The sequence below is a fragment of the Hypanus sabinus genome, chromosome 6, assembly GCF_030144855.1.
Source record: "Hypanus sabinus isolate sHypSab1 chromosome 6, sHypSab1.hap1, whole genome shotgun sequence".
Taxonomy (NCBI): domain Eukaryota; kingdom Metazoa; phylum Chordata; class Chondrichthyes; order Myliobatiformes; family Dasyatidae; genus Hypanus; species Hypanus sabinus.
The window spans coordinates 166,249,569-166,274,529 of NC_082711.1; the positions used below are offsets into that span (position 1 = coordinate 166,249,569).

At 45.2% G+C, this 24,961-nt stretch overlaps 2 protein-coding genes across 8 annotated transcripts in view; one reads left to right on the forward strand and one right to left on the reverse strand.

Annotated features, from left to right (window-relative positions):
- cuedc1b (CUE domain containing 1b) overlaps positions 1 to 24,961 on the forward strand; it is a 133,725-nt gene that overhangs the window by 51,873 nt on the left and 56,891 nt on the right. The window lies entirely within an intron of this gene.
- On the reverse strand, positions 12,267 to 12,583 carry LOC132395115 (ubiquitin). Its single transcript, XM_059971421.1, has one exon. The coding sequence runs from the start codon at positions 12,549 to 12,551 to the stop codon at positions 12,318 to 12,320; it is 234 nt and encodes a 77-aa protein (XP_059827404.1). The 5' UTR covers positions 12,552 to 12,583; the 3' UTR covers positions 12,267 to 12,317.

Genomic DNA, 24,961 nt, shown 5'->3' on the forward strand with positions numbered 1-24,961 from the left:
GCTTTGAATTCCGTGTACTTGCCGTCTGCCGGGGGCGACTGTACGAACTCCGCGACCTGGGCAGCTGTGTCCTGGTCGAGGGAGCCCACCACGTAGTAGTAGCGGGTGTCTTCTGAGGTGATCCGGCGAACGTGGAATTGGGCTTCGGCTTGCTGGAACCATAGGTCCGGGCGCTGTGTCCAGAAACCCGGCAGTTTCAACGAAACCGCATGAACAGAGGCGGCGTCGGTCATTTCTGGTCCAAAAATCGTTTGGACCGTCGGGGTCACCAATTGTAGCGGTGTGCTACAAGCAGCGCTAGAATTACGACACGGAGTCGGTAACTGCAGTCGAAGGAAAAACTTTATTCGAAAACTTCAGCCTCACTTTTAAGCCTCTGTCAACCGGCCCCCCATGGCGAAGAGGCTCCAAAGCTCTGTGCTCGCAAACCCCCGTAGGCTATCTAATTGTGAGTCGGTTCGCATACGCTAGGAAATGAGCCGCCACAGCAGGATACAGGGTTAATAGCAGGATTCTTAGCGGTGTGGAGGAACAGTGGGATCATGGGGTTCATGTCAACAGAACCTTTAAAGTTGCTGTGGAAGTTGATAAGATGGTTAAGAAGGCATATCATGTGTTGGCCTTCATTAGTTGAGCAATTGAGTTCAATAGCTGCGTGGTAATGTTACAGCTCTATAAAGCTCTGGATAGACCACACTTGGGGTATTGTGCTCAGTTCTGGTCACCTCATTATAGGAAGGTTGTGGAAGCTTTAGAGAGGGTGCAGAGGAGCTTTACCAGGATTAGAGGGCATGGTTTATGAGGAAACCCTGAGTGATCAAGGGCTTTTCTCTGGAGTGAATGAGAGGTGATTTGATAAAAATGTATAAGATGATAAGAGGCATAGATAAGAGAGGACAATAAGCACCCACACACCCCCAATTGTTTGCTGAAGCCAATGCATCATCTCGGGTGGTCAACATACTGGTGGCTGCTGAGCTGAGAATGATTCTGTTCGTATAAATACCACTGTTGGCTGTGGGGCACTTTGGGTGTAAAAGGGGGCCCTGTGTCGACATGTTCGTATTGGAAATGCAGTGAAACGTTTGAAGCTTGTTTATTGCTGGAACAGGGAAAGTCAGATTGGTTGATGGCCCCAAGAAGGTGTCATTCTTGGTTAAAGTTGGTGTCTAGGAAGGAAAGTTAAGAGACTTCCAATGTGATGAAGTGTCATTGTGTGTAGCAAGAGTGTTGGTTGGTTGGCATCCATCTGTCTTGAAGGACAATGGGTGTTGACAATTATCATTCAAGCCTGGGCAGAAGGTATGGAGATCCTGAGAGGTCCAGTCATCAAGATCCCCCTTGTAGTCTCACCAGTGTAGTCCAAAGGAAAGCTTATGAAACAATACGCTTGGCACCAGCTTGGCTGCAGGAACTGCTGGAAGGAGGTCCAATGACATCCAGCCACCTTAGGGGCTCCACTCCAGATTTGCTGTCTGGGTTTTCTCCTGTAGCCTTCGTCTCTCCTGAAGTGGGGATCTGGTTCACGAGCACCAGGGTGTGTTCACACACTGGTGGGCCTGCGTGCTACGTGTGCAGGGGCCAGACCTCCTCCCCTAGACACATCACAACAACCATTTTGACATCAGCAAGAGTGTAGAACAGTGGTTCCCAATGTGGGGCGTACACCCCACAGGGGGTAATCTGATTAAGGGGGGCAATTCGAGAATGAGTTATTAACAGTGAATTTTTTCTAGTAAGTCTGTGTGAGTATGAGTGTGTGTGCGAGTTAATACATATGTGTATATACAGTATGCATACATAAAAATACTTGTGTATGTACATGTGTAATTGCGTATGTACTGTATATATAGTGTATCACCATCATTACAACCATCAAATGGCTTTCATAATTAAATTAATGAATTGACTGATGTAGGAAGGAACGAATGAACAAGTCCAAACGCGTAAGAAACTCGTACGAGGTCACGCCAATGCTGCTTTTTGCGGTAGCTTTCGGTTCTTGGTGGTGTGAAGGTGTGTACATTGCATCATCTCTTTTAAACGGTGTATCTGTCTTTGTATGCTGTAGAAACGAATCGGCATTGTTTTATTTATTTATTATTATTATTTTAATATCACTTAATGTTCTTTTTTTTACAATTTCTTAGTAATTTCTTCCTCAGAACTTTAACAGTCCTTTGGTTCTTTTATTTTTCTCTTTCATGAATGCCGTGTTCTTTGGAAGCTTGTTTAAACCAAGTTAATGGTCTTTTATGCTTCCTCTAGGTGAATAGGAGTTCACTTTTTGAATAGTAAGAATTATATATCACCACAGGGGGCATCAGGATTTTAGAGGTGATTAGGTGGGGCATGGCCAAAAAAAGGTTGGGAACCACTGGTGTAGAGCAAACATAAGGGGGCAGAATGTGGCTTTTTCTGTTTGTATATTTTCTACAAGTGTTACTGGCTCTGGTTGAGAGTAGGACTTGAGGTGGAGCACAAGCTGATGTATTACCCCATCCATCAACTACAGTTTTAACTAAAGCCAACATTAAACTTGGAGCAGCACACACAAAATGCTGGTGGAACACAGCAGGCCAGGCAGCATCTATAGGGAGAAGCGCTGTTGATGTTTCGGGCTGAGACCCTTCGTCAGGAGTCCTGATGGTTCTCCCTATAGACGCTGCCTGGCCTGCTGCGTTCCACCAGCATTTTGTGTCAGTTGCTTGAATTTCCAGCATCTGCAGATTTCCTCGTGATTACACTTAGAGGCCACTTTATTATCTAAAGAAGTGGAACTATTCTGCTGCTGAAGTCCATCCACTTCAAGGTTTAATGTGCTGTGCATTCAGGGATACTCTTCTGCACACCACTGTTGTAACGTGTGGTTATTTGGTCTACAGTTGCTTTCTTGCCAGCTTGAACCAGTCTGGCCGTTCTCCTCCGACCTCCGTCATTAACGAGGCGTTTCGCCCACGGAACTGCCAATCACTGGGTGTTTTTTTTTGTTTCTCGCACCATTCTCTGTGAACTCTGGAGACTGCTGATGGTAAAAAACCCAGGAGATCAGTAGATTCTGAGATATTCACACCACCCCGTCTGGCATCAACAATCATTTCGCAGTCAGAGTCATTTAGATCACATTTCTTCCCCGTTCTGGTGTTTGGTTTGAACCTCTTGACCGTGCCCGCAGGCTTTTATGCACTGACATTGGCTGATTAGGTATTTGCATTCAAGAGCAGGTGTAACTAATGAAATGGTCACTGAGTGGGAGGAAAAGCAATTGCAGCCTCTCGAAAAGGGAAGATATTTATCTAAGTGTTTAATCCTTTCTGCAGTATTTTAAAGCATTTCATGAATGAAATAAATTGTAGCACCTATACGTAGAGTGACTCATAATTTAACTTTGCACCTGAGGCATACTCAAAGAGGCTTGGCAATAGGAACAACGCACACAAGATGCTGGAGGAACTCAGCAGGTCGGGCAGCATCCATGGAAATGAATAAACAGTTGACATTTTGGGCCGAGACCAGGAGTGAGAGGGCAGGTGGAAGGCACCAGAATAAAAAGGTGGGGGGGAAGGGAGGATAGCCAGAAGGTAATAGGTGGATCCAGGAGGGGAGGAGAAGAAGCACTGTGATAGGAGAGGTGAGTGAACCATAGGAGATAAGGAAGGAGGAGGGGGAGGTGATAGGCTGGCGAGGAGAGAGATAAGTGGCTAGAGTGAAGAATAGACGAAGAGGGCAGAGGGGATGGAAAAAAATCTTACTGAAAGGTGATATCCGTGTTCATGCCTTCAGGTTGGAGGCTACCTTAACAGAAGATGAGGTGTTCCCCCTCCACCCTGAGAGTGGCCTCATCATAGCAAAAGAGGAGGCTCTGGGTCAACGTGTCGGAGAAAGGGGAAAGGGGGATAGGAATTAAAATGGCTGGCCACCAGGAAGTTCTGCTTTTGGCGGGTGGAGCAGAGGTGCTTGTTTCCATGAAGGGGAAGGTATGTTAGAGATGGGATCAAAGCAGACGAGACCATTGGATTGGCAAAGTGGGGCGGGTTTTTGAAGCTCGTTGCTTGGCCCTGTTTGCGAGCTGGTTATGTAGCTTAATCTTTGCTTTTGGCTGTTACTGTTCACTCAGTTGCCATTCGTGGGGAAAGAAAACAGCTTGGAACCTGCTTTATAACTGGTAACTTATCTCATCTTACCAAGTGCATCAAACTACGCTGCTTATAACGCTTAAGAATGCTTTCAAAGTTAAGTCCAAAATCTCACAACAGTGAGAGTTTAAATGTGGAGTGTGAAATAGTCATAAAGATTGTTTTGTTTTTAGTCTCTACTGTCATGGTGAGGTCAGCTGAAGGGATCATCGGGGTCTCTCTTCCGGCCATTACAGACATTTACACCACACGCTGCACCTGCAAAGCAAACTGTATTGTGAAGGACCCCATGCACCCCTCATACAAGCTCTTCTCCCTCCTGCCATCTGGGAAAAGGTACCGAAGCATTCGGGCTCTCACGACCAGACTGTGTAACAGTTTCTTCCCCCAAGCCATCAGACTCCTCAATACTCAAGAGTCTAGTCTGACACCAACTTACACACTCACTCACACTCAAACACAAAAACTCACACTCAACTGAACACCACTCCACTCCCTTTGCAGTTTTTGCTCATTTCTTTCTCAATTCCAGCTAAAACATTGTTTATATTTACATGATTTATTATTATATTGTAATTTGCCCTTTATTGTGCCTATTGTCTTGTTTATTAATTATTGTACTGTTTTGTGCACTTTACGTAGTCCCATGTAGGTCTGAAGTCTAATGTAGTTTTGCGTTGTTTCACATAGTCTAGTGTCGTTTTGTGTTGTTTCATGTAGCACCAGAGTCCTGGAGGAATGTTGTCTCGTTTTTACTGTGTACGGTACCAGCAGTTATGGTTGAAACGACAATAAAGGCGACTTGGCTTGATAAGCCGAGGTTTTAGGTAATGGGGTTACATATCTACAGATGTACTGTACAGGACATTCTAACTGGCTGCATCACCATGTGTATGGGGGAGGACTACTGCACAGGATTGAAGTAGTCTGCAGAGTTTTAAATGTAGTCAGCTCCATCGTGGGCACTAGCCTCATAGTATCCAGGACATCCTCAAGGAGCGATACCTCAAAAAGGCATTGTCTATCATTAAGGACCCCCATCTCACAGCACATGCTCTCTTCTCATTGCTACCATCAGGGAGGAGGTACAAGAGCCTGAATAAGTATAAGAACACTTCTGCTTTGTTTTCAGGAGAAATAAATTTCATCTTTTTGTTTGTTTGACAAGGTCTGTTTTCATCGATAGGTGCTCATTCCACATGGAGAGCTGTAGAAAATCCCTTTGCTTCACTGTATCCGTGTCAGCTTCTACCACATTGATCCTGTACTGACTCCCCTTTCCGAATTCCCACCGCACCTTCCCAGATCCCACCACTCAATACACATCAGTGGCCAGTTAACCTACCGAGCGGCATGTCTGTGGGGTGTGGGAGCAAGCTGTGCAGATAGGGCTAACCCCAGTGGATCAAGGAGAAAGTTTACAATCCACGCAGATGGCACCCAGAGTCGGCATTGAACCTCCAGGTACGTAACCTTGTGAGTCAGTGGCTTCATTAGCCGTGTCACTGCAGGCCTGTTCTTTGGAGCCTAGCAGTGTATGACTACCTTTGATTTTTCAGCCTGACAAAACAGATAGATGTGCACCGATTGCAGTGTCCATGCTAACTTGTGTTTTAAGGCTAACTTCGTGGTTGCTGACCATGACTGCCCATCGCAAATGTGACCCCAGCTCAGGGGGAGCTCCTTGGAGGGCATGGCTCAGATCAGAGTCTGGTTTATTATTGCTGACTTGTTTGAGAAAGTTTTGTGGCAGAATACATAAATTTAATATCAATTACTAAAACGAATAGTGCAAAAACAGTAATGGTAGTGTTCATGAACTGCTCAGAAATCTGCTGGCGGAGGGGAAGGAGCAGTTCCTAAATCATTGAGTGTGTGTCCCTAGTTTCAGTGGTGTGTAGCCCTGTGTTAATGATGTCATATAATATTATGTCTCAGATAAAATATTGTGGTAACTGCTGCACCAGGTAAGCAGTTTTGTTTGCAATCCAGAGATCAAAAGCTCTTCCAGCCGGATATAGGACAGAAAGCATCAGACTTCCAGATCACAAGGAACTCGAGGCCCATTTATGTACCTAATGGTGCACCTGACTTTTAATGTAAAACTCTGGCTTAGCTTCACGCAGCAGCAGTTACACTTCTGTCCTCAATCCTTCCAGTCCCTGCACAGTGAAGTATCAGTTGTCAGCTCAACTTGCTTATTCTGGTTCAGTTGGTTTTATGTGCATGTCTGTGCACTGTTACTAGGCATGTGTAGTACCTGCTTAACCGGCTGTTGGTGATAGCAGGAGTTGAGGTGAAATGCCCCACCGCCCAGGACATGCCCTTTTCTCATTGCCACCACGACCAGAGTTACTGAGGAGCCTCAACAATGTAATGTTGAAGAAGGAACCTGCAATTAACCTTGGACATTCCAAAGCATTCAGGGCATCTTCCAGGAGCGACGCCTCAAAAAGGTGGCATCCATCAATAAGGACCCCCATCAGCTAGGACGTGCCCTCTTCCCATCAGCGAGGAGGTGCAGGAGCCTGAGGGCACACACTCAGTGATTCACGGACAGCCTCTTCCCCTTTGACATCTGATTTCTGAATGGACTTTGAACCCATGAACTCTACCTTACTACTTTTTATCTCTCTTTGCATCTCACACACACACACACACACTTATTTATATATATATATTTAACATATATGTATATTTACTGTATTTTCCAGTTTTTATCATTATGTATTGCAATGTACTGCTGCCACATAACAATAAATTTTATGGCATACGCCAGTAATATTAAACTTGATTCTGATTTAAATGCTTTAGGACCCTGCCCCTGTGCGGGAGGAAAAGCGAATGGATCTGGGGAGGGGGGTGGATCCTGTCTGCAGAGCTGAACACTTCATGAATGAGCAGTTTGCAGTGCGCAGGCTTGGAGCGGTTCATTACAGCAAGCGTACTTGAGTAGCAACAAAAATTGCTTGGAGCATATCTGCTGCTAGATGGTGTCTTATTTCAATAGCTCCTCCTTTCCCAGCCAATGTGCATCACCAAGGTGTTGGCAACCAGCCCCCCCGGACAAAACTTAACACAAGCAAGTTTTTAATCAATCTGTTAATGGTTGTTATTTAGAGTTACCGCACGGTGACAGGCCATTCTGGCCCACTGAACCAACGACACCAACGTGACCAATTAACCTATAGATCTGTATGCCTTTGGAATGTGGGAGCAACCCGGAGTGCCAGGTCACGGGGAGAACGTAGTCTCAGACAACAGCGAAATTGAACCCGTATCGCTGGTGTTACGCCAAGTGCTGTCACCAGTTTGTCCAGTTTTGGGCTGTGTGGGGCCAGTGCTGGAAAGAGGTAGTTTCAGTTCTTTTACCTCGCTGATGGGTAGATCTTCAATCGGAATACCAAGGTCTGTTTTGCACTTTGCATTTGGACTGAACACAGAGTGAAGTGCTGAATTTATTTGGTGTCTTTCCTGAGGTCGTACTCGAATTTCTGAGCTAGTGAGAGTACCTTTAAACAAACACGGTGCTGGATATGTTCAGCAGGTCAGGCAGCCCCTGTGAAGGAGGAATGAATTGTCTTATTATTTACTAATTGAAGTACAGCACGGAGATGGCCCTTGTGACCCTTCGAACCGCACTGCCCAACAACCACCTGATTTAATCCGAACCTAACCACAAGACAATTTTACAATGACCAACCGCTACTGAGGAAGGAAACACACATTGTGAAAACACAGGGAGAACGTGCAAACTCCTTCCAGGCAGCAGCGGGTCATCTGTACTGTAGAGCGTTGTGCTAACCACTGCACTTCCGAGCCGCCCAGAAGAACCCGCACAGCCTCTGCCAGTTTGGAATGCAGCATTAACTTTCATTTTCCACGGATGTTGCTTAACCCCGGTGTTCCCGGCATTTTACCGCTTCAGGCTTCCACTGTCTATTTAAGGTCTGAACCCAGGACTGTTGAGCATTCTCTGGAGAGTGAGCCCGGACCTCAGGACTGAGGGTCCTGTGGCTTCAGTGACGAACTTCCCCGTGAAGTCGGGTGCTAAGTAAAATTGGCATGGGGTACAGGAAGCTGTGGACAATGGTAGAGGACCAGGAGCAGCTGTGGAAAGGAAACAGGAATCTCTTTATCACACAGTTTCTTTAATCCCCGTGCATAATCCCACAGATGTCACTGCTTAACAAACATCTCAAGCCATTAAGATCCCGAACACAGTTGTTAGACTTTTGTAAAAAGCACCTCACTGAAGCCGTTGATGTTATGGATTAATCTGGGCGAAGATATCTCCAGGGATGAGAGAGTGATGTGCTTCGGGAGAAATGATCAACAGCACTATGGTCCCAGTAGCCCCGTAACCCACTGCAAGGCTCTTCAGAGCAGAGAGATCAAACAGAATTTGACACCGAGCCACGTCAGGGAAGGTGACCAAATGCCGGATCAAAGGAGTTGTTCTGAATGAGTTTTAGGGCAGCATCAAGAGGCAGGGGGCTTTAAAAAAGCAATTCCAGAATTTATGGCCTGTACAGCTGTGAACAAAGATTGCCTGCTTGTTCTTTATTTTTTCCTGCCAAATATAGCACCAGACAGGGAGAGAAATTTGTGTTGCACAAGCAGAGTGCTGGACTGCCGTAATGTCGGCAGTGACCGTCCTGCTGTCCTTAAAGTTCCTGTTCCGATTCAGGTTTTCAAGGCTAGGCATCGGAAAGCTGCTGGCTTACAGGGCAGTCCCTTTAGCTGAGTACAATCCTGTTCTTAGCTAGGGAATGCTGGGAATCAAGAGCAGGGATGCTGGGGTGGGGGGGGGGGGTGTTCCCCTTCTAACATTGGAACAAGCTTCCAGTGTTACTGCCACATGACCCAAATTAACCTGGATCGGCACACAAGGATTAGTCATCTTGGTCCTGAAGACCTGTTCCAATGTTCGATTAGATACGTAGAACAAAAGCATAGAACATTAACAGCTCAATGTATGCCCTTTGTCCCACAATGTTGTGTTGACATTATAACCTTATCGTAAGATCAATCTAAGTCTTTCCTCCTATACAGCCTTTCATTTTTCTATCACGCAGATTCCTATCTTAAGAGTCTCTTAAAAATCCTTAATGTATCTGGCTGTACCACCACCCATGTTTCCTGCATCCACCATGCTTTATTTTTAAAAAAAAAATTTCTTTGTTCTACTGTGAATGCCTGCAACAAAATGAATCTCAAGGTGGTGCAGGGTACTCTGCTGATAAGTTTACTTCGACTTTGGTGTTGAATTAGTGAAAACGGGCAGAGTCTTTGAACTTAGTTTTGAAGTCTTGGAAACTGGCTTGTGTTTCTGCTGACGAGTGAGCTTTGCAATCGGCACAAGGCATCTGCTCTCCTCTGAGGGCAGGGCGGAGAGGAGGCAGCTGGGGGGGCTCCCGTTGTGGGCTAACATAGCTGCTGGCACCGGGGGGGGGGGGGACCTGGATTAGTGAGCCCAGCGAAATGCGAAGTAATCCCGAGAGGCCAGTTTCCCTTTCTGAAGCCGGTGCTCTTAATATAGCCGGCTCCCTTCGCGGTCGGTGTTGTAATTAGAATCCTGGTTCTCGGAATCTGGTGTATCAGGCTGCTGCAGTAAAGAAAGGGAGGTATCTGGAGCATGTGCGGAAGGTGTCGACACAGGGCCCCCTTTTACACCCAAAGTGCCCCACAGCCAACAGAGGTATTTATAAAATATTCAGTTTGTTCACTGCAAGACTCCACAAATAATCATCCATCAAACTAGCCCTGTAGTCAAGAGCAGCTGGTGGCTTTGAAGCCGAGGGTGTAGACCTGGCCTCCGTTTGACACCCCCGATTCAGATTCTGACGCAGACTGTTCTCGCCAGTGGCACCCTGAATTTGTTGACGCAGGTAACAGGATTCACCTGAATGTTTTGATGTGCCTGTGATAAATAAGTAGCCTCAGCAGTCGGTGCAGCTCCACTGCCAGCAGCCTTCCTGACTGCCACCCTACTCATTGCTGTTTTGGTCTCTGGAGCGAGGCTTGAACCCACAAACTTTAACTTCAAGACTCTTGAGTGATTGTGTCAGTTCTTGTACCTCAGTTGTATAGATCACGGTCAGATTTTTTTGGAGTGGTACATTAACTCGCGGGACTATATCTTAGCTACGATATACTTGAAGGAATTGGAGAGCTTAAAGGGTTATTCAAGTATATAACCCTACGAGACTATGAAGGGATATTTTAGTTTGAAATTATAGTGTGTGGAACAGACTCTTTTGGCCCAATGAGTTGCACCACCAACAACCCACCTATTTAACCCCAGCGTAGTTACAGGACAATTTACAATGACCAATTAGCTTGCTAACTGGTATGTCTTTGCTCTATGGGAGAAAACAGGAGCACCCGGAGAAAATCCACGTGTTCACGTGGAAGAACGTACAGGCTCCTAACTGGAGTCAGAATTGAACTCCAAACTCCACCCTGAGCTGTAATAGCATCACGCTAACCACTTCACTACCATGGCGCCTGTGGTGAGAACAACCGGTGTAAATATAGGGTAGTATAGCATAGGAGCAGGCCATTTGGCCCATAATGACTATGCTGACTGTGATTCCAATCTAAACTAATCCCATCCCACTTCCCTTCCCTGTTTGTACATCTGCCTCCAAAACATTGACATCTGCTTTCCCGTTTCCCTTGGCAGTGCCATCCAGGCACCTCCCAATCTCTACCCACCACCGCCACCAGAAACCTGTACCTTAGAGCATTTGACATATCCATGCTGAAGAGTATTGATGATGGCTGGGGTCAGCCGTCTTGTAAAGACACTGCCCAGAAGAAGGCAATGGCAAACCACTTCAGTGGAAAAATTTGCCAAGAACAATCATGGTCGTTGAAAGATCATGATCACCTATGGCACACAACCCAGCACATAATGACGATGCTGATCCTGGTGAGAAGACTACCTTCCGCATCTGTGGCCTCCCATAATCTTATATTTTCTTCAAGTTCCCCTCAGTGTCCGACCCTCAGCGCAAATTTTTCTGTCCTTTCCTTGTAGCTACATGGATAGTATTTCCTTAACTATAGGTCGAGAGAGAAAGTGGTGAGAATAAAGCTCCCTTCGAGCCCTGATGGCCCAAAACAGCGACCGTACTGGTTTCCACAGACGCTGCCTGGCCTGCTGAGTTCCTCCTGCATTTTGTGTGTGTTGCTCGGATTTCCGGCATCTGCAGATTTGTGAATAACCCACTAACACAGTTGTTGGATGAATTGCAATGGTAAAAGTCTACTGACACTTACTTGCAAATAGCATGCTCCCACTATCAGCAGTAGGTTAACGACCAGGTAATATCTCAAATGATGACTGAGGGATTATTGTTAACCAGCTTACTGCAATCACTCACAGTGTAGGTATGACTCTTTTTACTTATTCTCTCCCTCATTAATTCTCTCACATTTTTTTCCGCTGTTAAATCCACTTTGTTCCTGCCTTGCAAACTCCATGCTTGTCTATTGACACATAGACTTCTTTAAGGTAAGTCCTGCACTGGCTATGTTTTAAGATAATGTAACTCTGGGTAGTTGAAATGGTTTGGCATGTACTAGATGGGTTGAAGGGCCTGTTTCTGTACGGTACTTTGAATCTCTGCCTCATGGGTAAATGCTCTGCAGAGCGCCAGACTTGACTTTGCCTTGTTGACATCGTCATCACGAGTTGCTGTTGAGAAACTAAGATTAGAATGGCATTTAAATCAGGAAGTTTGAAATTGCACCAGGAAGTCGGTCAGCATTTGCAATTATGTATTGATAGTGGTTTCTTAAAGCCAAGCACTATCCAAGCACCAGTGATATCCTTGCCTCTGTTTTCCCGCAAGACGAGCTAGACTAGAAACTGCAAATTGCAACAGATTTGAGATCCCTTGGTTGTGCCAGAGCCGTGAGCATTGGCAAGGGAATTTGGGTTTTGAGAGCAGTCATGAGAATGTTGGCTGAGCTGTGGCATCTTAAAGCCTCAATATTGGTAGCTTTGAAGATTTATTTATTTATTTATTTGTTTGGTTTTTTTTAATTTAAAAATTTTTTTTATTATCTACATGCTTTATATACTCAAGACCTGTTTGATCATTACAAAAAACCAGAGAGAATGCATTAAAAATTACAATGCAATTGAAACTGATTAAGGCCCAGTCCAATTTAAAGCCCACCACGCAGTCTCAACACCAGATGCAGAGTTGATTCTTTCTGAATGTTGTAGTCAGAAAGGGTTCGCCCATCTTCCAGCTGCTTCCCAGCAAAGATCAGGCGTTGTTGGTCTGGAGGTATACCTTCCTTGTCCTGAATTTTGGCCTTGACATTCTCTATGGTGTCACTTGGCTCCACCTCTAGGGTTATGGCCTTTCCAGTCAGGGTCTTCACAAAGATCTGCATTTTGAACTCTTTCCTTCAGTCACCCCGGTCGTTTCTCAGCGATGGCATCAGCTTTGAAGATTTAAAGTGTAGGTATTACTATTGTCCAGGTGATCCAAGCAAGGCTGAGTGGAGAGCCAGTGAGATCACATCAGCTGTAGACCTATTGACTACTGTGAATTGCAGTGTGTCCTGTTCCTTAGGCATGACCAATCTCTCAAAGGTCATCATCACAGTAGATGTGAGTGCCACTGGGTAACAGTCGTTGAGTCAGCTCACCCGGCTCTTCTTGGGCGCTGGTATGATTGCCACCCTTTTTGAAGCAGGTAAGAACCTCCAACTGCAGCAGTGAGAGATTGAAGAGCTCTTGAACACTCCCATCAGTTGGTTCTCACAGATTTTTAAGCCCTACCAGGTACACCGTCAGGACCTGACGCCTTACGAGGGTTCACCCTCTTGAAAGGTATTTTGACGTTGGCCTCTGAGACAGTGATCACAGGGTCACCAGATGCTGCAGGGTTTCCATCGATGTATTTGACTCTCCCTTTCAAAGTGTGCATTAAAGATGTTGAGCTCATCTGGGAGTGAAGCATCGCTGCCATTTGTGACATTTGTGTTTTGATAATGGGCTGAAAAATGGCAGATGGAGCTTAATCTATTCAATTAGATATTGTGCTTTGTAGAGGCCTGCAGACCCTCCCAGAGCTGACGTGCATCTGATTCTTGTCTCCAGCTTCAATCAGAATTGTTTTCTCACCCTTAAAATAGCCTCTGTGGGTCGTACCTGGACTTCTTGCGTAGTTCTGCATCACTGATCTAGTCCTTAGCAGACTACCAGTCTCCTGATTCGTGATTCATCCACAGCTTTTAGTTTGGGTATGTTGTCAAAGAGACACGCTTATCACACAGGTCTTGGTGAGGTCCGAGCATAACTGCCTGACCTCTGTGTTTGACTAGTGATGGCCAGTATTCCATATACCTTCCTAACCATGACACTTACCTGCCCCGCTACCTTCAAAAGTCTTCAAGGTTCTTCTGTTCTTCGGTGCTCCCTACAGCCCTGCTATTCAGGGATGTACGTCCTAGTCTCATTAGTGTTCCCAAAACACATTATCTCACATTTATCTGGATTAAGCTCCATCTGCCATTTTTCAGCCCATTATCAAAACATAGAGCACGGAAACAGCCTCTTCTCAGCTCTATTTGTTTGTTGCCCACGATGACGCCTCTCCTCTCTTGTTGGATTGGGGTGGAGAATTGTTAGTTTTCTTGTAATTTAACATTGGCTTGCTTGCTTCTAGTGTTATATAATCACCAAGGACTAGATATGGTGGATGTGGAGAGGGTGTTTCCTATGGTGGGGGTATCCAGAACTAGAGGGCACAGCCTCAAGATTAAGGGGCAACCTTTTAGAACAGAGGTAAGGAGGTTTTTTTTCAGCCAGAGAGTAGTGAATCTGTGGAATGATCTGCCACAGACTGCAGTGGAGGCCAAGTCCATGGGTATATTTAAGGCAGAAGTTGATTGTTTCCTTATCGGTCAGGGCATCAAAGGATATGGTGAGAAGGCAGGTTATGGAGTTGAGTGGGATCCGGGATCAGCCATGATGGAATGGCGGAGCATACTCAATGGGCTGAATGGCCTAGTTCTTCTCCTGTGTCTTATGGTCTTATAAACATATAATTTCAGTGAATTTTTCAGTAATTATATGCTTAAGTATCTTTCTAGAAACTTGTTGGTTTTTAGTAGCACATTTCACACCACTGGAATCCGAGTATTTTATAGATTAATTGCTATCTTTGGAATTTTATCTCTAGTCTGATTATAGGACAACCATGACTGATTTCTCCTTTTTCTTTACTTCATCTCCTCTTTCTTGTTCGTTTTCTGCTCTTGTAACAAATCTTATGCCTCATTCTCGACTTCCAAAGAAACTTTAGATCACAAAAACATCAGGATGCAGCGCTCTCCAAAGCCCTCCTATCTAAGAACTTATTCAAATGTCTTGCTCAAATGCTTTTATTCTGCATGACTCAACCACTTTCTCTGGCAGTGTGTTCCATACACACACCACCTTTGGCATGCTGAAGATGTTTCTCGGGTCCATTTAAAAATCTTTTTCCTCACAGCTGAAACCTGTACCCTCTAGTTCTGTTCCTCTTCCCTGGGAAAAAGATATTGTGCATTCGCCTTATTTATATTCCCCTGATTTTATACAACTGTAAGGTTACCCCTCAATCTGCTACACTCCCAAGGAATAAGAAGTCCTAGGCAGCCCAAATACTTCTGTAACTTGGGCCCTCAACCGTGTAAATTCTCTTTGTGCCCCTTCCAGTTTAATGATGTATTTCCTATAATGGTGACCAGAACGATACACAATACTCCAAGTATGGTCTCACTAGTGTCTTGTACAACTGCAACATCTCCCTGTGTGTATGTGTGTGTGTGTCTCTCTCTCTCTCTCTCCCTTTCTGCCTCTCCCCCTCTCCCTGTATGTGTGTCTCTCTCCCTCTCCCCCCTCTCCCTCTCCCTCCTCTACCCCCTCTACCCCCTCTCTTTCTGTCTCTCCCCCTGTCTGTCTCTCTCCTCAGAATGCCTCCAAGCTATAAAAACTTTGCCAATCATGGTGTCATTATGAGCTTGTCAATCTTGCCTCCTACATCCAAGTCATTCACAAGAGTATTTCCCATTTGTAGAGTTTGGACTGGGGGAGGTAACAATTACCCAGGAACTGAAGAGAAGGATTTTTATATATTTAAAAAAGTGGAAGAAAGTTGACTGATGTCAGATTCTTGGTTGGTGTTGGTTTAATGTTGTCATATAAACTGAGATTCATAGAAAAACTCGTCCTGCAGTATTTATACAGATCAAATCACTACACAGTGCATTGAGCTGGAATAAGGTAAAACAGTAACAATGCAGAATAAAATGTAAAATCTACTGAAAGATTTCAGTACAGGTAAGCAATATGATGATAACGAATTGGATGTTGAGTCCATCTTATCGTACAAGAAGTCCATTCAAGAGTCCGATAATGGTGGGGATAGGAGCTGTCTTTGAGCCTGGCGTTACGTGCTTTCAAGGTTTTGTATCTTCAGCCCGATGGGAGAAGGGAGAATATCCCGGGTGGGTGGGGTCTTTGATTATGTTAGCTGCTTTACTGAGGCAGCGAGACGTATAGACAGAGTCCAGAGAGAGAGGTTGGATTCTGTGTGTACAACTCTCTGCAGTTTCTCGCGGTTCAGTGCCTCCAGACAGAGCGGCCCTCTCTGCAACCGCCTGTGGTGCCCAGTGATGCTCCTGGGGAGCACTGCGGGGGCCTGTCGGGGTCACGTGATTGAAGATGACTGACCTGGGCGGAGAGGTTGGAGCTTAAGGGATCTGAGGAAGCGCATTGTCACCCAGTAGGTTGCTGGAATCTGGAACACTACCTGAGAGGGTGGTCGGGGCAGAGGCTCTTGTGGCACTTAACGAGTTTTCCTCCGGATAGAGGCCTGCGGACAAAGCACTGGCAAATGGGATCAGTGTAAGTTGGTACTTTGATGGCCAGGGTAGTTGTACTTCATGTACTCTGAAGTGTGTCTGTTTTCTTTAAAATATTATTTGGCTTGAGAATCAGAATTGGGCTCATTATCACTGACGGGTCATGGTATGTGTTGTGCAGCAGCAGTACATAAAAAATACTGTAAACTACAATGAAGAATATGTACTGTGCAAAAGTCTTAGGCACATACAGATAGCTAGAGAGCCCCGAACTTTTTCACAACATTGTATTATTCAACCTAAAGTGGGGAGCGAGTTTGAACATTTGTCGGGATGAAAGGAAGTTGGGAATGGTGAGGGTGGAGTGCCATGGGAGAGGTGTGGCACAGGTGGCAGAGTAGGAGTGCCAGGAGCAGGGGTGTGGCATGGGTGAAGACACACCCAGTCCTGAGACACCACACAAGGTCATTTGATTCCAAACAATTGGTTTATTGATCATTACAGAATGTCTCTCTGGTGCTTCCCACTGCCTCCCCTCTCCCGTCCCCTTTTCCCTCCCTGCCCCCTTCCCACTCTCAGTCAGCAATAGAGATCCATATCAGAATCAGGTTTATTATTATTCCTAAATGTGGAGTGTGTGTCTTCAGGCTACTGTACCTCCCTCGTAGAAATGAGAAACAGGCACATTTTGGGTGATGGAGTCTTTAATGTTGCTGCCTTTCTGGAAGATTTTCACAAAGCTGGGGAGGCTGGTGCCTATGATGGAGGTGACTGAGTTTGCAACTCTCTGCAGTTTCTTCTGATTCTCTCCATACCAGACTGTGATGCAGCCAGTTGGAATGCTCTATATGTTCAATTGTTTAATAATTTCTTTAAAAAAACTAAGTCTACTTGATTTGCTACCATTCTGGCTCTACCAACATTCAAACCTGAATCTCGAATTTCAGGAGGTGACCACTGCTGCCCCTTCCCCATTGCCGAGAGCCAGCCCCAGGGCAGGCCTTCCCACTGGGCACAGCGCATTCTTTGTGCTGGAGGTGGCTGGGACGTGGTTCCTGCCAAAGTGATGTTTTTTATCACGCTCAGGAATCTTGCGACCCAAGGACTCCGGTTCAGAGGAGCCCGATTTCACCAGTTGGGCTCTCTGGCATTTCCTTCGGTCTTCCTGGACGTTTTAACGTGTAGATGAAAACCACAGTCAGAATATAAAGGACTTTGTCCTCAAAGGAAAGGACTGAATTGCAGGAAGAGAGTGAACTGCAGTGTGATTATCTCCGCTGAAGCACAGACAAGATGCACGACATTAACAAGAAATAAAACATGACCGGTCACTGGACTGATAAGCTTTGGGAGCAGTGAGCTATCTACATACCAAAGCATTATTTCTCTTTTGCCCCTATGTAACAGTGAAGGCTCATTGCCCATTAAGTGCATTCATACACAGGGAGCTATCATGTTAAAACCTTCACTCATTAGTGTCAAACCTCTGCCTTGAGGGCCAACTTCTTTTACGAGTATTGTTCTAATGTGAGTCTTGTCCTTGTATAATCAGTGGGGGTGGACTAGAGATGTCATGACACTCTGCAAAAGTGATTTTTTTTTGCGCTGAGTCTGTGGATCCTGTATCAATTTGCGATTTATGGACTATGAGCAATAGTTTTTGCTAATTGAAAATAATAAAAAGAAATGTAAGCTAATTCAGACTGCACAAAACAAACTAAGTATTGGTGGACCTCAGCAGATCAGGTAGAATTAATGGAGAGAAATGGACAGTCAAAGCTTTAGATTGAAGCCATGAGTTTGAACAGAATACCTCAGTATCTGAGAGTGCAATTTGCAAAGATCTTATCTCAGAATATCAACTGTCCATTCTCCTCTATAGATGCTGTCTGAGTTCCTCCAGCTTTTTGTGTGTTGCTCTGAGATTCCAGCATCTGCAGTGTTTTGTGTCTCTGATACTAACTGCCACATTAAGTCATCTCTCTCATCCTATCAGAGCAAGTCCCCTTGTTTAACCTATCTATCTCCCATCTCTTATTCTGCAAACTTGCATGCTTTTTGTCTTTCCCATGCCCAGTAAAAGGTTTCTGTGCTCAAATGTTAGCTGTACTTCTCTCTTTGCAAATGCTTCCTGTTCTCTTAATGTTGCCAGCAGTTTCTGTTTCTCATTTTGGTTTTTGCTAATTATTGGTCTTGAAGGATGTAGAGTAAATGGAGGAGAAGTCTGGATTGGACTGAGTTGACTGAGTTGGCCAATGGATGTTATGGCCTTCACTGAGTCACCTCAGTGCAATTTCCTTAACACCAGGAATGTAACATCCTGGCACAGATTACTTACAGTGAATATTTAGATGGGTTAACTTTGTGTTTCATGGGCTTCTAGAAGAAATGAAGAGACAGACTGCTCCCTTTGGGCGGCCTCTGCTCCCACGTGGGTGAGACCAGGCCTAGGCCTAGAGCAAGGCAAGGAATCAGCTCAGGGCTTTGAGCTGGCCGGGAGACCTCCCGCGCTTTCCCACCTTGCTGTGCCCTGAGGGAAACACTGTGAGAGGTGGGGCTAGATGTTGGAAGCTATACAGAGAACTTGCTGACCAGGAGTCTGGGAATTGGTCTGTAGTTGACTGAGAGGGAGATACTATTTACCAGTTGTGAGGATTAAAACTAGAGAGCCTTCTTTCATGTGGGGATTCGACCCCATTGCTCTCAAATTGCCTTCTGGCCCAGTGATACCTAATTTTATTCTTATTTTTATTTGCAACTCTCATTGAATCAGAATTAGGTTTATTATCATTAACATATGTAAATTACAATAAGAAATACATTTTTAAAAGTTGAGTAAGTATTTACCCTATATATACCCCTCATAATTTTGTATACCTCTCCTCTCATTCTCCTGTACTTCAGGGAAAAAGCATCTTAACCTATTCCATCTTCCTCTGTAACTCAGGTCGTCAAGTCTCAACAACATCTTCATAAGTTTTCTCTGTACTCTTTCACCTTGTATCCTTCCTGTAGGTACACAATACTCCAAACTTGGCCTCGCCAACTTCTTATAAACCAACATAATATCTCAACTCCTGTTCTTAGTTCTCTGATTTATGAAAGTCATTGAGTCATAGCTCTCTTTACAACCCTATCTACCTGTGAAGGCACTTTCCAGGAATTATGGACCTGTATTGCCAGATCCCTCTGTTCTACCGCACTCCTCAGTGCCCTACCGCTCACGGTGTAAGACCTACCCTGCTTGCTCCTCCCAGTGTGCAACACCTCACACTTGTCTGCATTCAGTTCCATCCGGCATATTCCAGTCGGTGCAGATGGTGCTGCAAGCTCTGATAGCCTTGCTCACTGTGCATCCAACCTTGGTGTCATCTGCAAATTTACTTTGGGTTTAGAACCGAAATATTGAAGCTGTAGCCCAGAAGGTGTGATCAACGCCTTCATACAGTGGGTCAAGGAGGGGCTGGTGTCAAAGTGAAGAGTTGGAATATTAGCGTGGACCAGTTAAGCCAAGTGGCTTTTATTCTATGCGTTGCATTTTTTATACTGGTTACAATATGCATCATTTGTAGGAGATTGTACCTTTTAAAGACCAAAGCATTGACAATTGGCTTCGTCATTTTTCTGTCAAAATAATTGTCACTGATTGTTTTAGTTGCTTCATGAACTGAACTCTCATTCGAATGACAGGCAAGCAATGAGAGTTCACACATGTATGAATTGTTACTTCATAGTTGGCAGCGATGTGAAACTTCTACAGACTGAGCGGCAGTGTTGTCCGGCAAGGTTCCCAGGGCCAGTCATTCCCACGGGTTCAACTGAAGGACTCCGCTAATGACTTGGGAGATCCAGGGATTCCAGGCACGAGTATGGGAAATGCTCAGGCGTTAGAATCACAGACTCCTCCTCCGCGCTGACAAGACTTTTTGGCCCACCTTGCCTGTGCCAGCCGCCTTGTGTGTCTCTGCTCACCCCAGTGTGCCTGCTTTATGCCCTTCCTATCCAACTAACTTATAGCCTGTTACCCTGCTGGTGTTGAGGGCAGCTATGGAGGTCCTCCAGCCCCGTTTGTCCGTACAGTTGCACACAGATAAAGAAGGATTCCTCGTTGCTGTTTACGTAGCAATTTTTGTCTTGACCAGTGAGGGTTGTTAGCTGTGAGCTGTACCCCTAAACCTGGAGAACTTTTCCCATCCGTCCAAGTACCTGATGAAATGCCTTTTTAAATGTTCTAATAGTCTGCCCTGGCAGTTTGTTCCAGCTATTCCCCACCCTCTGTGTGAAAAACCCCTCAGAGTTTCTTTAAATATCTCCCTTGTCACCTTAAATGTGTGTCCTCACATGTCAGACTCCCCTGCTCATTCAAGACTCACCCTACACTAGGACAAAGAATGAGATTGTGATGAGTGAAGAGTTTGAAAAACTTTCTAGCATAACTATGCACTCCATAATTTTATAAAACTCTGAGGTGACCTTTTACTTTCCTATGTTGCAGTGAGGATGGGGGTGGGGTAGAGAGGATTAATTCTCTTTATAATATAGCCCTTCATTCCAGGCAACTTCCTGGTGGATCTCTTCTGTACTCTTCCCACTGTTACCACACTCCTCCTGTAGCATTTCAACCGGAGCTGTACACAATATTCCAAGTGCAGTCTAATTAACGTTTTGCACATCTGCAATTTGACATCCCATTCCTCATGCCCAGTGACTTGGTCTTTGAAGGCAAACCTGCCAACTATTTTCATCACTTCTGTCCCATTTGCAGGAAGCTATGGACCTGCTCCCTCAGTACGGCAACTCCGTGCCATTTGATTGCGTTGCCACTCGTGATGAGGCATCTCAGCCTGAAGCGTTGATAGTTTATTCCCTCCTGTAGATGCTGCTGAGTTCCTCCAGCACTTTGTGTGTGTTGCTGAAGATTCTCAGCTTGAGTGGATAGCCAGAGACTTTTTCCCCAGGGCAAAAATGGCTAAAACAAGAGGGTTTAATTTTGAGGGGATTGAGGAAAATATAAAAGGGTATGTAAGAGTTAAGTTTTTACACGGAGGATGGACCGCCCTGTCAGGGCGGTGGTAGGGGCAGATACATCAGGGGCATTCAGCAAACCCTTAGATAAGAACATGGGTGATGGAGAAATGGCGGGCCGTGTAAGAGGGAAGGGTTAGATTGATCTTAGGGTAGGTTAAAAGGTCAGCACAACGCTGTGGGCCGAAGAATCTGAGCTGTAATGTTCTCTGTTCTACTCCCAAGATTTGCTGAACCTCTTGTACTTAGCACATGCTGGCACATTCAGCCACCGTTTGCTGGTCACCTCTTTCCTGCGAAATGGGCGATACCTCTGTGTCTCTTGTTAATGTCCCCTGCGGCATGTCGAGTTGTCGGGTAAACAGTAGTTTTTGTTGACTGCAGCTCATGGTCCCTCTCTGGGAGCTTTGCTGTTGCTCGGTGGGCACGGATTCTGATGAAATGGGAGGGGGCGCAGGGAAGGTTGATGCTTTGCTGCTGTTTGGGAAGGGGAGAGGGGACTTCGGGGTTCCAACATGTTTCTGCTGTTCATTCTTTTGGGGTTCTCTTCCGTTTCGTGGATGTCTGCAAAGAGTAAAAATTTCAGGTTGTATACTGTATATATTCTCTGATATTACAAAGGAAGCATTTGATTAGGCCTTTTCTCCTTGGAGCGACGGAGGATGAGAGGTGGCCAGATAGAGGTGTATAAGATGATGAGAGGCATTGATCATGTGGATAGTCAGAGGCTTTTTCCCAGGGCTGAAATGGTTGCCACAAGAGGACACAGGTTTAAAAGGTGCTGTGGAGTAGGTACAGAGGAGACGTCAGGCGTAAGTTTTTTACTCAGAGAGTGGTGAGTGCGTGGAATGGGCTGCTGGCAACAGTGCTGGAGGTAGATACAATAGGGTCTTTTAAGAGACTTTTAGATAGGTACATGGAGCTTAGTAAAATAGAGCTATAGGTAAGCCTAGTAATTTCTAAGGTAGGGACATGTTCGGCACAACTTTGTGGGCCGGAGGGCCTGTATTGTGCTGTAGGTTTTCTATGTTTCTATGATTCTTGTCTGGATTAAGTCTGCCACTAGTCCATCCATCTTTCCAGCTGACTGATGTCTGGCTTTACCCTTAGACGGCCTACTTCACTCTCTTCACCAATTTTTGTGTCATCCACAAATTGAACAATCACACCAGCTTCTGTCATTAGCATCACAAAAAGAATCATTATCTTGCCTCAGGAGCTGACACCTTCCAGCTGGGGCATTGCATTGTGTTGATTTATAACACAACTTTGATTGCAGTGAAATACTTCCCAAAGTTCACCACAGTGTGTTGAGTTAGGTCCTACGGGAAGAACAAAGAACTTGTGGCTTGTGGGACATTTAGTGCAGCCATGTTGTGTTTAATAACAGAAATTTTGACTACATAAAATACTATCAATAGATACACAATATATTGGAAGAACATGGCTGGTTAGGCTACATTTGCAGAGATCTCCTAAGGACCTAACCTGGTCCCAATGTAGCAATGCAGCTATAAAGGAGGCAAGACATGGCTATGTTTCATTAGTTTGAGGAGATTTGGTTTGTCACCTAAAACACTCGCAAATTTCTACAGATGTACAACGGAGAGCATTCTGACTGGCTGCTTCACCGGCAGTCTGGGGGGGGGGGGGGGGGGGTGCTACCGCACAGGATCGAAGTAAACTGCAAAGAGTTGTAAAATTAGTCAGCTCCATCATGGGTACTGGCCTCCATAGTTTCCAAGTCATCCTCAAGGTGCGGTGCCTCAAAACAACAGCAACCATCATTAAGGACCCCTCCTACACAGGATTTCTCACTGTCACCTCCAGGGAGGAGGTACAGAAGCCTGAAGGCACACACTCAGTGATTCAGGAACAGCTCCTTCCCCTCTGCACCCAGTTTCTGAGTGGACATTGAACCCCATGAACACCACCTCACTACTTTTATTTATAATTTCTGTTTTTGCACTAATTATTTAATTTAGCTATTTGAAATACTGTACATATGCTTACTGTAATTCGGTATGTTCTATATTGTCATGTATGGCATTATAATACTGCCACAAAGTAACAAATTTCACAACATATGCTGGTGATATTAAACCCATTTCTGATTCTAATGAGAATCAGATTAATGTATGATGTATAATTTGAGCACCAATCACAAAATGCTGGAGGGACTCAGTAGGCCAGGCAGCTTCTGTGGAGGGCAATAAACAGCTGATGTTGCATCAGGGAGTGGTGACAGGTCTTGGCCTGAAACATCTGCCGTCACCCATCAACTGGACTGGTTCCTCATTTATGCTTAATTCACTTGTGTACAAGAACAGAATGCCCCCATCACCAGACTTGTTCTGAAGTCAGAACAGAAGAGGAAAATACCAGTTTAATACCAAATTGATGGGCGGTTTTGGATATTGACCATTTGGTAAACTGTGTCTGTTAGAATTCCTCACTTGCAAGATCAGTCATCATTCTCCATACCAGTGTTAAAAGTCAATAGACACTACAAGCTAACAACTGATGATACTTTGAAGTTAGTAATTTCCCCTTAGTCGGGATGTGTTATCTGAATCCTTCCATTACATTCTTATCTTGACTCTGAATGCCAAATGGCTCCAGCCCCCTGTGGTGCAAAGGGAAGGCTACGCTCTTCAAAAATCTTTCTTAAAAGACCTTTCTTGCCTGGGCTGGCTGCATATTATTTGTACTTAATGTCCTTGCCATAACTTCCACTCCTCACCTGTTCATATTCCCTCCATGGGCACTGACTGGCTTGCTGAGATCCGTGTGTGTGTGTGTGTGTGTCCCCTCTGATTTCCAGCATCTGCCGAATCTCTTGTGCCTATGATGTGAAATTTGTTTTGGAGCAGCAGTGCAGTGCAAAGATGTAACGTTTTAAATTACTGAAATAAATAGTGCAATGGAAAAGGAATAATCAGGTAGTGATCATAGACCAATCAGAAATCTGATGGTGATGCTATTTCTGATTGGTCCATCAACCTATTTCTGATTGGTCTGATTGGTCATTTGAGTGGCGCTTGGCCAAGTGGTTAAGGCGTCGGACTAGCAATCTGAAGGTCGTGAGTTCGAGCCCCAGCTGGGGCAACGTGTTGTGTCCTTGAGCAAGGCACTTAACTACACATTGCTCCAGTCCACCCAGCTGAAAATGGGTACTGACAAAATGCTGGGGGTTAACTTTGCAATAGACTGGCGTCCTATCTGGGTGGGGGGGGGGGGTCTCAGTCGCTTCACGCCACAGAAACCGGCGTAAGCACCGGCCTGATGAGCCTATAAGGCTCGGGACAGACTTTAACTGAATCATTTGAGCATGGCTGTTCAGGTGGCAGATCCTGTGCCACCTCCCTGATGGTAGAAAAAAGGAAGAGGGCATGTCCTGGATGGAGAAGGTCCTTAATGATGGATGGGCACAGTTTCAGATCAATTCATTTTTGGCAGAACGAAGAAAAGTTTGCAGGATTTAAACTGAAGTGAGTGTGGCACGGAGCAAAGGAAAGATTGTGATGTGGTGTAGTGGCAGAGAGGAGGAAATAAATGATCATAATGTTGTAGTTAATGCAAAATACATGAAATGATTCCAGACATGACAATCAAAATTCACATTTGATGGTGATTCACATTTGTTGTAACTTTATAAAACCCTGGTTGGGCCACATCTGGAGAATGATGTACAGTTCTGGTCGCCCCACTACTGGAAGGATGTTGAGGCTTTGGAGAGGGTGCAGAAGAGGTTTACCAGCATGCTGCCTGGTTTAGGGGGCATGTGCTGTCAGGAGAGGCTGAACAAACTTGGGTTGTTTTCTCTGGGACGTTGAAGCCTGAGGGGAGATCTGGTAGAAGTTTACCTAATTATGAGAGGCATAGATGGTTTCTGTTTCCCAAGTTGAAATATCTAATACCAG